This window comes from Grus americana, chromosome 17 (genome assembly GCF_028858705.1).
Source record: "Grus americana isolate bGruAme1 chromosome 17, bGruAme1.mat, whole genome shotgun sequence".
Classification (NCBI taxonomy): Eukaryota; Metazoa; Chordata; class Aves; order Gruiformes; family Gruidae; genus Grus; species Grus americana.
The window spans coordinates 10,599,090-10,611,727 of record NC_072868.1 but is presented as its reverse complement, the minus strand read 5'-3'; the positions used below and the strand labels follow the sequence as shown (position 1 = coordinate 10,611,727).

Genomic DNA, 12,638 nt, shown 5'->3' with positions numbered 1-12,638 from the left:
AATCTGAGCACGTCTGTCATGCAGTGCAGGTTCCCAAGCTAGCCGGTTTGCCCCGCAGAGAGATTCAAGCTTGGACCTGGAAATCTTATAGCTCTTAGCGCTGTGTTACAGCTCGAATAATCAGATCTGAGTCTCAACAGGCCAATTACATCCAGCACAGTGCTGTGCCGACACAGCTTCTGTTCCTGATTTGGGAGCTGGTTTGTTTTCAACATCTTGGCTACACGGTGCAGATGTACTCATATCTATCTTCAAACCCTCAGACTGACAGCAGCGAGAAGCAGCAAAGGCTCCCACTATTTCCTCTGAGCAGAGTGAGAAACTTGTTAGTAAGAGTAGTATATCATACTGATGCAAGCGTGCCTGCTCTGGCTGGGATGCAAGACTGAAGGAACTGCTTTCTACTCCCATTCCTATCTGCAGTAGGGTAGGCACGGGCATTTATTCTAGGGCAAGGCGTAGGGACAAGATGGCATTTGGAAGGATGTACTCTCACTTCAAAGTCATGAAGAGCAACTAAGGAGGTTATAGAAAGGACGAAGATTTTAATGCATCCCTCCGCTATCTTGATCCCAGGCCAAAATTGTTTTTATGGGCTACTCTAAAGCCATACCTGCTGAAACATCCTCAGGCAGTGACAGTATGCATCAAGATGTTTAATTTTCTTTTAAAAGGACAGGTTAATTTCCAAAATGAAAGTTATTAAATTGAACATTTAATTTAAAAGGGTAAGAAACATGATCCAGGGTAGAACAGAGTGAATTTTAAAGCTTTAGTTGGATATGCACAAATTGGCTGAAATAACTAAAAGACCACGGCCATCTTTAAGCTGTTATAGGGGATGGTACTAACACAAGCAATAAAAGGATATCCTCACTGCAGGATCACGGAGTGGAACTTACAGTGTGTTGAGGTTCTTCAGTCTCCTGAAAGCTCCAGGTTGTATCTCCTTGATGTGGTTGAAGCGTAAATCACTGAAAGCAGAAAATACAATCAGTGCACTCGTGATATAAACAAGCCATCAACAATCAGCATCACCCATGGGAGGAAGGGAGGAGGGCTGCTGGGAGAGTCTATTGTACCAGGCCTACATGAACTGGAGAAATGGAGACAAGGACCAGAGAAGGGAGTGGAGAAGGAGTGGGGATGATGGCTGGGGACTACTGTTGTTTGCGAAGTCAGCCAACAGCCAAGACAAGCCTATGTTCCCAAAATTCATTTTAATTTCATAGAAAACCAAAGACTGAAAGGACTCAAGTGATCATCTCCATGAACACCAGACAAGGTCTGCTGCTCAACACCCCAAGTTCATGTGCACTTATATTTGCATCTCATACTGGTTTGTAGAGGAATGCACATCATCATGTGGACCCATTTTTCAGCTCCCTAGCAAAATTATCTTTGTCCTAAAACGGTTAAATCTGATCAAATAACCTCATATAATAAGCATTTCACATTCTGCTCCGCAATGCTCCAAGACTCAGAACAGCTTATCGCTGCCTGCATTTCAAATTTGTGCCAACTTCAATTAGAATTAGTGGAGTCCAGGGGATTCTGGCAAATTTCAAGGGCTGTCCATGTAACTACATCGACTCAGAGCCCTAAAACATGGGTTTTTGATTGCTAATGAGATAATAAAATAAGAGCTAAGTGGTTTAACCTGGTTAACCAAGTAGAAACACTTCTATAGGGAATGTGCATTGATTTGGCACCTTCCATGGTCCAGCGTATTATAACAAATCACAAAAGGCTGACAAATGGGTTTTGCTGCTAGTTTCTATCCAAAGCACAACAATGAAGTTGCTTTTTTCCTCCTGTGCTGCCTGATCTATCCCATTTAGAGAATATGCAGCTATTTCTTGGTTTAAGGCAGCCTTTTAAAGGCATTTGCTTTAAGAGGTAAAAAATATATGAATGTACTGAATTGCCCGTCATCCCAGTGATAAGTTACAGAGCATTTGGAGGCAGAGTTTAAAACAAGATTTCTACAAATAGCCTCAAGTTCAACACTTATTTTTAGAACAGACATCAACAAGAATTGCAAGCTTTATAAAATTAAGATTAGAAAGAGGTGCATTCATTGCAGGTGGCTGGAAACTTGAACTGACAGTGAGTATCCAAGGGGGCTGAAACATCTTTGAGCAAGTACTTGAGAAGAGGATACACAGTAAGTAAAGCTGATTTTACTTTACGATGTAATGTTTCTTTAGCTTAACAGTGTGCAAAACTAGTTATTTTTTGTCAAAAATTTCCCACTACATTTTCTTACTTTCTAGGCAGAAAAGGCATTTTTACTTAAGTTATATAAAATATAAAATCTCTGCCTTGTTACCGCTTTGTTATCACCGAATACAACAGAACACATGCCAGTGGAAGTTCTCTCTTCTGTTGTGTTTTTTCCTTTCTGTAACTTTTCAACTTTGAATAAAGCAATAAGAAGACTAATGTAGGGTGAAGTCTCTCCCCTTTCTTAGTGGTAAGTATCGCAGAGAGAAGAGTTAGAGGGCAGGAAGGAACACAGCTTCAATTTTTCAAAAAAAGTGTTGGAATTGTAATTTACAAGCACCATTTGTCCACAGCAAACTGCAGTCCCAAAGGATCACCCTTTGGAATTGCAGTTTTAACAGTAACTTTACCTTTGACATTTTCTGGTGTGTTTGGCTTTATTTGCATTGCTTCAAATGCACGTTTCTTGCTTTTCTTGTTGGAAGGTGTTACATACACCTCTTCCTTGATGATGTGAATTTGAGGATATCTGTGCGGATTTTTCAAGGCAATGGCTGACACCATAAAGCCAAATACAATTAAATATTGGCAAAGGTCATAACACAACGCACTGACTATTCTCCACGGCCTCATTACAAGGAAATGAGGAAAGACTAGGCCATGAAAAAATGTAAAGAAATGCAAACTTGATTTATACACTGTAATGCACAGACACCAACTCTGCCTGCCCCGGGGGGGCTGTAAAGAGCTGTGTAATTAGTCCAGGCAGCTGCCTACAGGTAACAGGGAACGTAACAAATAAATGGAATAAATACACAGGGGTCAGGGCTGAAGCTGTTGATGCTCACAGAAGGCAGCGAGAAGCAGGCAGTGAAGTATAAAATACCACTTTGGGTCACAGGCTGCAGGTGGGGGGAGGGGAAAAAGCCAAACTATTTTAATGAACAAAGACAACTGCAATCCTTTACACCTCAGCTTTCACACATAAGCACACGGCTTCCACAGCTAAAACAAAAAGTAAAACCCAGAACCACAGGTGACTGAAAACACCTCTGAAAAAAACAGAAAAATAAACCACAAGCTCCTCCGCTCCCAGGGGTTTTTTTCCACTATCAGTCACTTGCCGAAAATGACACTGTGGAAACGGTGCTGTGGAAGTTTGCACCTGGTCCCCAGCTCCCCGAGCAAGTCTGACCCTGGGTTTCTTCCCCTGTGAGAGCAATAAAGCGAAGCTGGGCTGCAGAGCCTGGCAGGAACAACCCTGTGTCACTAACAGAGGTCTCACGCCTGTCACTTGGCCGGACCATCTCTCAGTACTGCTCCCGCTGCTGAGAAGCGCATGGATGGAGAGATGCCTCCTGGCAGTTCCCACTGCTGAGAGTGCAACGGGGGTCTGGGTTCATGCAGGGACTTTTCCCCTACACCACCCCCAAGGAGCATATAATAAAACGTAGCTTATTATTTTAATGAAATATCTTGATTTTTCTTCTGTTTTCTGTTCCAGATAAGACCTTCAAATGAGTCCCTAGACCCCAGCTGTCGTGCACTCCTTTGGAAAGCTCGCTCTCCGGTTTGCTCTCCATCACACAAAGGCAACAGCTTTCCCCACAGACAAAAAGGGGAACTGAAACAGTGCCTGTCTACTCTAAGCACTTCATTTCAAGAAATGATGTGAACTAACTGGAGAGGATCCAGAGGAAAGCAATGGGAACAATCCAAAGTCTAGAAAACATGACAATGAAAAGAAGTGAAATGGCTTATTTAGCCATAGATACGGCGACTATGTCAGAACATTGCTACAAATAGAAAAGCGCAAATAGTCACGGACTAAACCTGCAGATTCCAGTTTTTTTAAAAAAATATCTTAAACAGCAAGGCTAACAAAACAATGAGGTAGACTGCAGGTGACACAGACATTAGCCACACATGGTTTAGGTAGTGTGGATCCTGCCCTGGAGGCAGAAGGATGGACTAGACTATTCTGCTCCCTGTACCCAAGACAGCAGTAAAAGGCAGCGAGTGCTGATGTCTCTACACAGCAAAGCAAGCCCCTGGAGATACAGAGGAACCCACATCTTCCTCCTTACCAATGCATTGAAAAACATTGGCTTCATCCATAGTGTTCTCCTGCAGACCTTGCCTTAGCCTGAAGCTTAGCTGGTAACAAATACCATGTAGGGCTGCACTGGATTGCGTGTATTAGAGAACATTCCCTACTGAGTTTGTCTTCTCTTACACAGAAATGCTTGTTTCTCTCTATTCCCAGGGCATTCACTCTGGAAAATTTATGTTTCTTTTCACAAACAAGCATGCGTTTTACAGGGACCCACCACGCAGCTTCTCCCGTGCCAGCCTGTTCCAGCTGCTGTGTGCACCAGCAGCTCGGCTCCCTCACTCCCGCCTGCTTCCTTCCACCTTGGAATTTGGAAAATGGGCAGGGGGGTGGTGGTAGGGGGGATTCCTTGTGATTTAACTCTCCCACAGGTTTTTAAGGCCAATAGTCTGGGATTAAAAGATACCTTTCCACAAGGAACAAAGGGGATAGCTGCTGCTAAAGGATCTTAGATCCTTTTCTACCTTAACGTACGCAGTGTCCGGAGACCTGGGACAGCAGCTGTCCTGCTTCCTGCAGTACTGATCCCTCCGGACAATACCAGCTAGACTGGCTCAGTAGAAAATCTCACCAAATCCTAGTGCCAAAGCACCATTGCTCTGACAGGGAACTGGGCTGGACTACATGGATAATCTAGGAACTGCTATTGAAATAACTCGCCTTTTCTGACTCTGGGAACCCTTAACCCCATTGCAGAGGCTTAGCAAAAATGCCAGAATTTGCAAATGGATGGAGAAACAGGTCTTTACGGAATGACACTTGAATCTTTCTGATCCTCTCAGCTGTTATCAGAACAATCATTCCTGAAAGCATTGCATTAAATAATTAACAGTGATTAGCATATAAAGCATTCAATGGCTTTTACAAGAAACTTCCACTTCTGTTTAATCTATTTAGGCTTTTACAGAATCATGTATTACTGTTAACTAAGCAGATAATTAGCTACAAGAGGTTTTTTACTGCAGTTCCATGGAAATTACTGGGTTTGTTTCATCGAAGCATTTTTTATGTTCAGAACCTTGTGCACAGCAATGATGCTGGCAGTTCTGGACCATTTCACTCAGAACTGGTTAAGTAAGTGGCAGCCACCCAATCATTATCAACAAAGACACAGAGAGTAAAGGTCTCTGTTTTACAGAGATAAGACACTGAGGTTCCTTCCAGTGTCTCCTGGTGTGAAAGACATCCTAACCACAATTTTGAAGTCAAGTTCCCCATATATCAGAAGAGCCAGAACGTTCCTCAGAAAGATGATCGTTTCTCTTACTTATCCGCAGAAGGTCGGAGTCAGCTCTGCAGGTTCCCCTGTCCTGCCAAACAGCTACAGACCTGGCAGGAAGGGAAAACAGCCTTGCTGAGATGGAAATGAAGTCTTCCAGACTCACTGTCATCAGCTCCCCAACTCAGGAATGTCCCCCTCACACACAAGTCCCCAAATGGCTTTAATAAATGACAGCCTTCATCTCAGAATCCCTACATGGACAACTGAGCATTGCCATCTCTGCTAGACAGATGAGGAGACCGCAGGGAGGCTCAGGGCTGGGGTTTTTTCCAAGTCCTGGCTATTTTGGGGCGTATCAACTTAAGACATCAAGATTTGACTGTTCAAGGAGTGAAGAGGAAGGAAAATATGTTCAGCATGGAAACACTAGTTAACCAGATTATATGATCACAGATGAAACACTGAAGAGCAAGCAGATGCAGAAAGCCTCATGCTGCAGAACAGGCTGTTGTTCTCTGCTGCACTGCCTCACTGCTTACACTTTAAAGTTTTAGGGATGAGCACACTAGATTTTAATTAAGAAATTACCACAGGCATTCCTGAAACCAGCTTTTTAAGATTTCAGATGCTACAAACAGGGGTCAGATTTTCAAAAGGGATACCTCTGCATCAACTAGGGCAGGACAGTAATTCAGCAGTCAACATACCAAGCTGTTTTGCTCCCACCTTTTCTGTGCACGTAAACTGGCGTCAATGTTGCACTTCACAGCCTGGCTCTGAAGGCAGTGCCAGGGCAGGAGGGATCTGCTGGTGCTTCATCCCTGGTGGAATCATTTCTTCAGCTGCCACAGACCATCCCTTTAGCTCTTGCCAGTAAAGGCAGGAGCAAGGAAAACCTCCAAAACGTAATTTGGGCCCTGGACACATATTCAAGTAGGGAGATTACACAGCAAACTGTTGACCTCATCAATCTTAAATAATTTGAGCTATTACGTATTAGCAGTGGGTATGGAGATTAGGGTTTGATCCTCATCAAACCAGCCTAGTCTATCCTTGGGCATTCATGTCAGCAAGGAGCAGGACTCTCTTAACCTAATGCATATTTCCTCTGCACCATCTATTCAAGATATTGCCCACATCAAACTAAGACAACTTCCCCTCCTCTTGAAGTGTGTTCTGACCCTGATCTGGAGGGAATAAAAGAAAATTGCCAAGCGTAAAGATACATTTACCTTTTTCACAGAGTCCAAGAAGCAGCACCACCATGCCAGTTTAAATGAACTGCTGGGGCATTCTTTAATACCGAGTCTTGGGTAGCACAGGGGTCAGCTTTGTTGGTTTTTATGAGCATGACCATTTAAGTTATTACCCAGAATACACACACATTCTTTCACCAAAACAGAATGAAAAAAGTCACCACACTGACTTCTTAAAGAGCACAGGAAAAAATCCTGGTATACCTATGGGGAGAAGGATGTGGTGAGGTCAATGAAAATGCAAATACTTAAGTGGGAACCAGACCATGAAGCACTGTGAGGTTCAGTGAAGGCAGGATTTCTAAACACTTGAGGTAGCTACAACTGCAAGAGTTAGAATGCTTTCATCAAAAGATGCTGGAATGTTTCTGGAAGGAAAATATGTTCTAAATACCTTCCCTCCCCATTTTACTTCCAATGAAGGGACTTCTATAAACAGAACATATAGAAGACTTTGGTCACCTCTAGAAGATTGAATGAGGATTAAATACTACAGCGAAAGAAGTCAGAAAGAGATCGCACCTGGCACATCCAGAATGCGTGGGTGTGCATTTAATGGCTGCATATAAGACTATCACACGCAGAGGAAATGAGTAATCCATTCTTCAACTCAAAGCACACGACAGAGACCACAAAGGGAGCAGCATTTCCAAGAACTCATCTGCTCAGTAAACCTTTCCCCAACAAATGTATGAAGTTCCTTCTCAAAACTATGCTCCTTAAGATAGGCTGAGACCTACACCCCGTCCTAATACAGCCTTCCCTACTGCAGTGCAATGACCTGCGGGAGGAAGAAAGGAACTGAGCGGCCACCCAACAAGCAGCACAACGACAAAGGGAAACAAAACTTGTCAAGCTGGCCATGCTTACACTGCCCAATTAGCAACCAGGTCTGTGAACAACTGGGTCACCTTCAGTTCATGCCAGCGATGCGTTCAGATCCCAGATACTGCTCTGTCTTTGCTTGTGCCCTCAGCTATGTTTCTCTAGAAGTACTTATTCATTATGTGCTATGCGTAATGCAGAAAGGAGAATAACCCATGGATAATTGGATCCGTTAGCTGCCAGCCAGAGGGGAACTTCTTTCCTTCTTCTACTCATGCCCACACGTTTCAAAGTTTATTGTTTTAAATGTCACACTGTAGAACAAATGACTTAGAAGGTTAAAGACCTATTGAGATTTTCTGAGTGTATGTTTCACAGCTGTTCCCTTCTTTGGGCTGCTGGCTAAAAGAACTGCTAGAATCCCTGCAGTAACCAGCAGATCACATCTGGATAATCATGTTCCAGTTGAACAGACAGCAGCCAAAATACGTTTGCAGTTATACATCATGAATTTTTATAGCTTATTTATCTGTACATGTGTAGCCATTCCTGCCATCCTATTCTCTGCTCAGGATAAAATGAACAGACTTCATTACCAAAGATAAATAGTCTATTGCTAAAACCAGACATTGGGCCAGATCCTCAGCTGCACCCAGCTGGGATTGGGAAGGGAGGAGGGAAATGGTGACCAAAGAGGAGCCAGGAACAGCTCATCAATCCTGGAACTGGTTCCATGCCAATCCCAGCATCGCTTGGAGAAGGCTATGGGCTGCTCTAAGTTACGCCAGCTGGCCACAGCCCTGAGGGGGCCATCTGCCAACGGGGCTTGTTGAAGCACAGCGTGTGCCGGCTAGAAGACTTCCCCACTCTTCAAGGATTGTTAGAGAGAGGGTGGCACGGAGTCATGGAGGTCAGAAAGTCCCAAGCTCCCAGCTTCAAAGCAAACTCCATCTGGAAACTGCAGCTGTTCTGCGATGGAACTGAGCTGGAGCCTGGGATCGGTGTTTGTATCTGCAGTCACAGACTCGGTCCTACTCATACCAAAGGGCAAATGTGGAAAGTATCACAATCCCACATTTTCTACTCAGAATAACTCCATGATCAAGACTATTCTTGCTGTAATTCTGAATGTTCACTTTGACACGACAGTCCTCCCAAGAGAAAGATTAACATACCAAAAAGCTGGAGTAGACAAGGGCATGGTTAAAAAGTATTCTTTGATCTTTCACAATTAAAAAAAGTTTAATTATTCAAATGCTATTTATAACAGATACAATGGGATGCTGGCTGGCAAATGCATTTACATACATCAGATCTTCAAGATAGCCAGAAAACCAGGATTTTTACTTGCCACACATCATACAAAGGCACGTGATCCGCCAACAGAGAACGCTCAGCAGGCTCGTGTGTCTTTGTATCTATCGGGATCTCTGCTCATCGGTATGGGTTTTGCTTATAATTATGCAGATAGTATGAGAAGAGAATAAACCAGATAAACCTCCTTCAAAAATACTAGTCTATAAAGCAGTAATCTCCAATACTTTGGAATATTACTACTTTTATATCTCATAGCTATACCATTTATTTAATGTTTAAACCCCCAGTTTCCCATTCGAGGCTGTGGCTACCATGTTAAACTAAATAAACCAGCTTTCCAAATAGTTAAGCAGGCAAAGCACGGACCATTTACAAGCAGTGTACATGCAAACCAGTTAGAGCACGGAGATGGAATTAGGGTGACCGCATACACTGCACTGGAAAATGTGGTCACCTTTCTAGATTGAGTTTTACAGACAACTCAATGCCACCTACATTACAGCAAGATACTACCTGGAATTTTCCTAAAGCTGCAAGGACAAGCCATGGGCCAGAGTTAGGTTTTGCCCCCTGCAGCACAGAAAGAATGAAGTGTGCTGTTGCCAGAAATACATTTAGAAATACACCATTCCAGTACTGAAAAAAAGTGGGTGACCACAGTAAATTTCCCTCCCTCTGCACTCCAAGAATCTCTACCAGAAACACACCCAGGCTATTTGGTGTGACAGGAACATTGTCTCAGTTCAAACAGAGAAGAGAAATTAAGCATTACTAAGCTCAGAAATACCTCAGTTCAGCCAACGAAACAAACTTTTCCCCCAATAAAATCTATGTTTAAACAAGGAGAAACAAGTTATTTTGCTAAAATTAAACAGTTTAAGTGTATTTAAATATTTTAATATTTCAAGATGCAGAGGAATGAGGGGGAAGAAAAATTGGTGACAATTTGGAGAGTCAGACTCTGCAAGCTGCTGTAACCATTACACAGTTTTCAATAAACCATACAGTACTGATCTGTTCCGTGCTGTAGAATAACCTCACCATCCCTAGCCTGGGGAGAGAGCAAGTCCAGATTCTCGTCTGCCCCATGTCAGGGTGACTCCCAAGTAGCCCAGCTGCAATGTTTCCCCAACAGCGCAGCTTTGGCAGCTGTAGCAAGTGTAGACATTCCCCTGTGTGCCACTAATGCTAGTTTCTGCGGTTTCCATCCACCAAAGCAGATCTGGATAGCAGCAATTAAAATGCCAGCATCCTGCCCACATCATGTTCCTTAGGCTGCCAGCAGAGAAAATGCATTAACAATATAGTGAGATGTTTACAGGAGAAATGCTGATATAGATGTTCTGGCTGAGACCAAATTTGGTTTGGTACAGGCACAGGGAAAAGCTTCTCAAATTAGTGTTGAAAAAGTTTTACAATTGGCAGCAGTTTAAGGAGGATGAGTATAAACATAAATTTTTGACAAGTCTTTCCTACTATTTACGAAAAAAGGTCTTCCAAACCAAGGGATCAGCTAAGAGTAGCACAAACAGAAGTATTTTATCACATGCCACTGCATCTTAAAGCCACCTTTAAGTTTAGGATTAGTTTAGACACAGGGAAGTGCTCTTCTGGATCCATCAGTAAGAGCTGTTTAGGAGTCTCCAAGCGTTACATGCCCTTTTCCTCCACCTTTTCTGTTGGAATGGACTCAGCCAGCAGCTCTCTTGCCAACAGGTACTTTATTTCTCAAGGAATCTGTGAGTTACCACAATTGTTGCTTTCCAAATAAGGCTTAAGTTTGGTTTGTATAGTTCAGATAGAAACTAGAAAACCAGTACTTAAAGTTTAGGAAAGAAATGGGGTTGTATGTATTAGAAAAGTGTTTTAGTAGAGACAAAAGCCTGAACTGCTGTATTTCCTCTCTCCCCTACACCCATACACAAAGCCTTCTCAAATGTAAACTGTGTACCTTTCTATAAGCTCAGTTTAACATTTGTGACCTTTGATTCTCCAAAACTGCCTTCCAGTGATCACCCTGGCATTATTCTTATTAAATTTTTCAATTCCCTTGATTGTCCTGTTAACAATTAACTGATGCCAAAAGAAGCAGTTTCTGGTTTATGCTTTAAAAGCATGAAACAGTTTGTGATGCAGACAGTTCTGCAGAAAAAAAAGGAGGATAAAAAGCGTGCCTTTGGCCTTGGCTTTTTTCTTTCTTCTTTCTAAAGACCAAGCAGGTAAGAAAGGCAGTAAAATTAAATGGTTACTCACAGTATGTTTGTCTGGGGTGGGATATCAGGGATGGTTTCCAACATCAGATGCATGCATCTTACTGTAGTCCTGAAGCAGAGGCAGCGACTAGGACAGGAGCAGGAGAAACTAGGCAAGAGGAGAAAACACAAAAAGCCTCGAAGAGCTGAAGATTTGATCAGCATGGTGTTTGCTGGAGTGTATTTGCCTCAATTCTGAACTGCAGGGAGCTGACAAAAAAAAAGTTTCCCAGCCCTGAGGTCCAGGAGGAGGGGACTCATCAGCATGTGTTTGCAATTAAATTAAGGCAGTTTGACAGTCCAACCGCCCACCCTCTCTGCCATTATGTACATCACTGAAGATCAGACTGTCCCCACCCCTCTTTAATTGTGGTGCTGAAATACAAATTTTAATTTTGATTTATTTTTTGCTTTGTTTCTTATTTTGAGCAGCAAGTTAACTCCTCACCTTCTCCTCAGGCACTTCGCGAAGGCATGCAGAATGCGCCTTTGTGGCCAATGACCAAAAAATGACCCTGTGCTTCCAGGGCTGAACTGGGATGCAGATGGCCCAGGATCAAGTTTTTTATGTCAAAATTTTTGCCTTAGCACACTCTCTGCAAAGTAAGGATAGCATCTTATCTAACAGCCTGTCAAATGTATCAGGCAGTGAGACTTTCAGGATAGAGGCTGTCTTTTATTACTTGTAGTTACAACATCCAGCAAAAATAAGTTTCCAACCATTGACAAGAGCATGGAATGCTACAGGTAAGTGATTTTAAAAGGGAGATCACTAACAGAGGTAAATAACCTGCAAATAAAGACCAAAAAAAAACCTGATTGCATGCATTCTGTAAAGTTTCTTACGCAGAGTAAAAGCTAATTCATTTCAAAGACCTTTTAACTAGTATAATTTCTTTCTACAAGGATGTCATTTGGAAAAATGTCAGGATTTTGGAGAAATTAAAGGCAATTGAGGGGCGAAGAAGGAAACAAATGATGAAATCAACTGAGTTTGAACTGTAGGAAATGCAGACCTCAGTTTGTTTCTCCCATTGGATGGTAACATTGAGATGCAAAAGGGAGGACTTGTTTCCAGCTGAATTAATCACCTTTTACTGTTATAAAGCAGCTTAGAGTGCAAACAGCTTGTTTTTAGGTTTTAAGTTATTACTACACAAGATCCTAAAGGTGTGGGTTTAGCATGTGTGAGGCATTAATGCTCATTAGGATCTAAAGGTACCTGAGGAATTCCAAACATGGCACCAATCCACATTACCTGGAAGATCAAACAAAAAAAGTTTCCCATCGACCTGCACATCTGCTTTATACTGTAAACTACAATGTAATTAACCTGACAAAACACTACTTAACAAGAGTGACTTAACAAGCTTAAACCTCCCTGGTTCTCTTCTCCCTTCACATTCTTTATCACTTCAGCCTTTTGG

General features: G+C 42.6%; 1 protein-coding gene across 3 annotated transcripts in view; it reads right to left on the bottom strand.

Moving 5' to 3' along the window:
* The window catches only part of LOC129214051 (peroxidasin homolog), a 46,486-nt gene extending 34,619 nt beyond the window's left edge, over positions 1-11,867 (bottom strand). For all 3 annotated transcript variants that reach the window (XM_054845077.1, XM_054845078.1, XM_054845079.1), the window contains exons 1-2: positions 11,213-11,867; positions 903-974 (exon numbers count right to left, since the gene is read on the bottom strand). In XM_054845077.1, the coding sequence (XP_054701052.1) occupies positions 903-974; positions 11,213-11,376 (236 nt within the window). In that variant the 5' untranslated portion in view covers positions 11,377-11,867. The remainder of the gene's footprint in view (positions 1-902; positions 975-11,212) is intronic.
* Between the last annotated feature and the right edge of the window lie 771 nt (positions 11,868-12,638).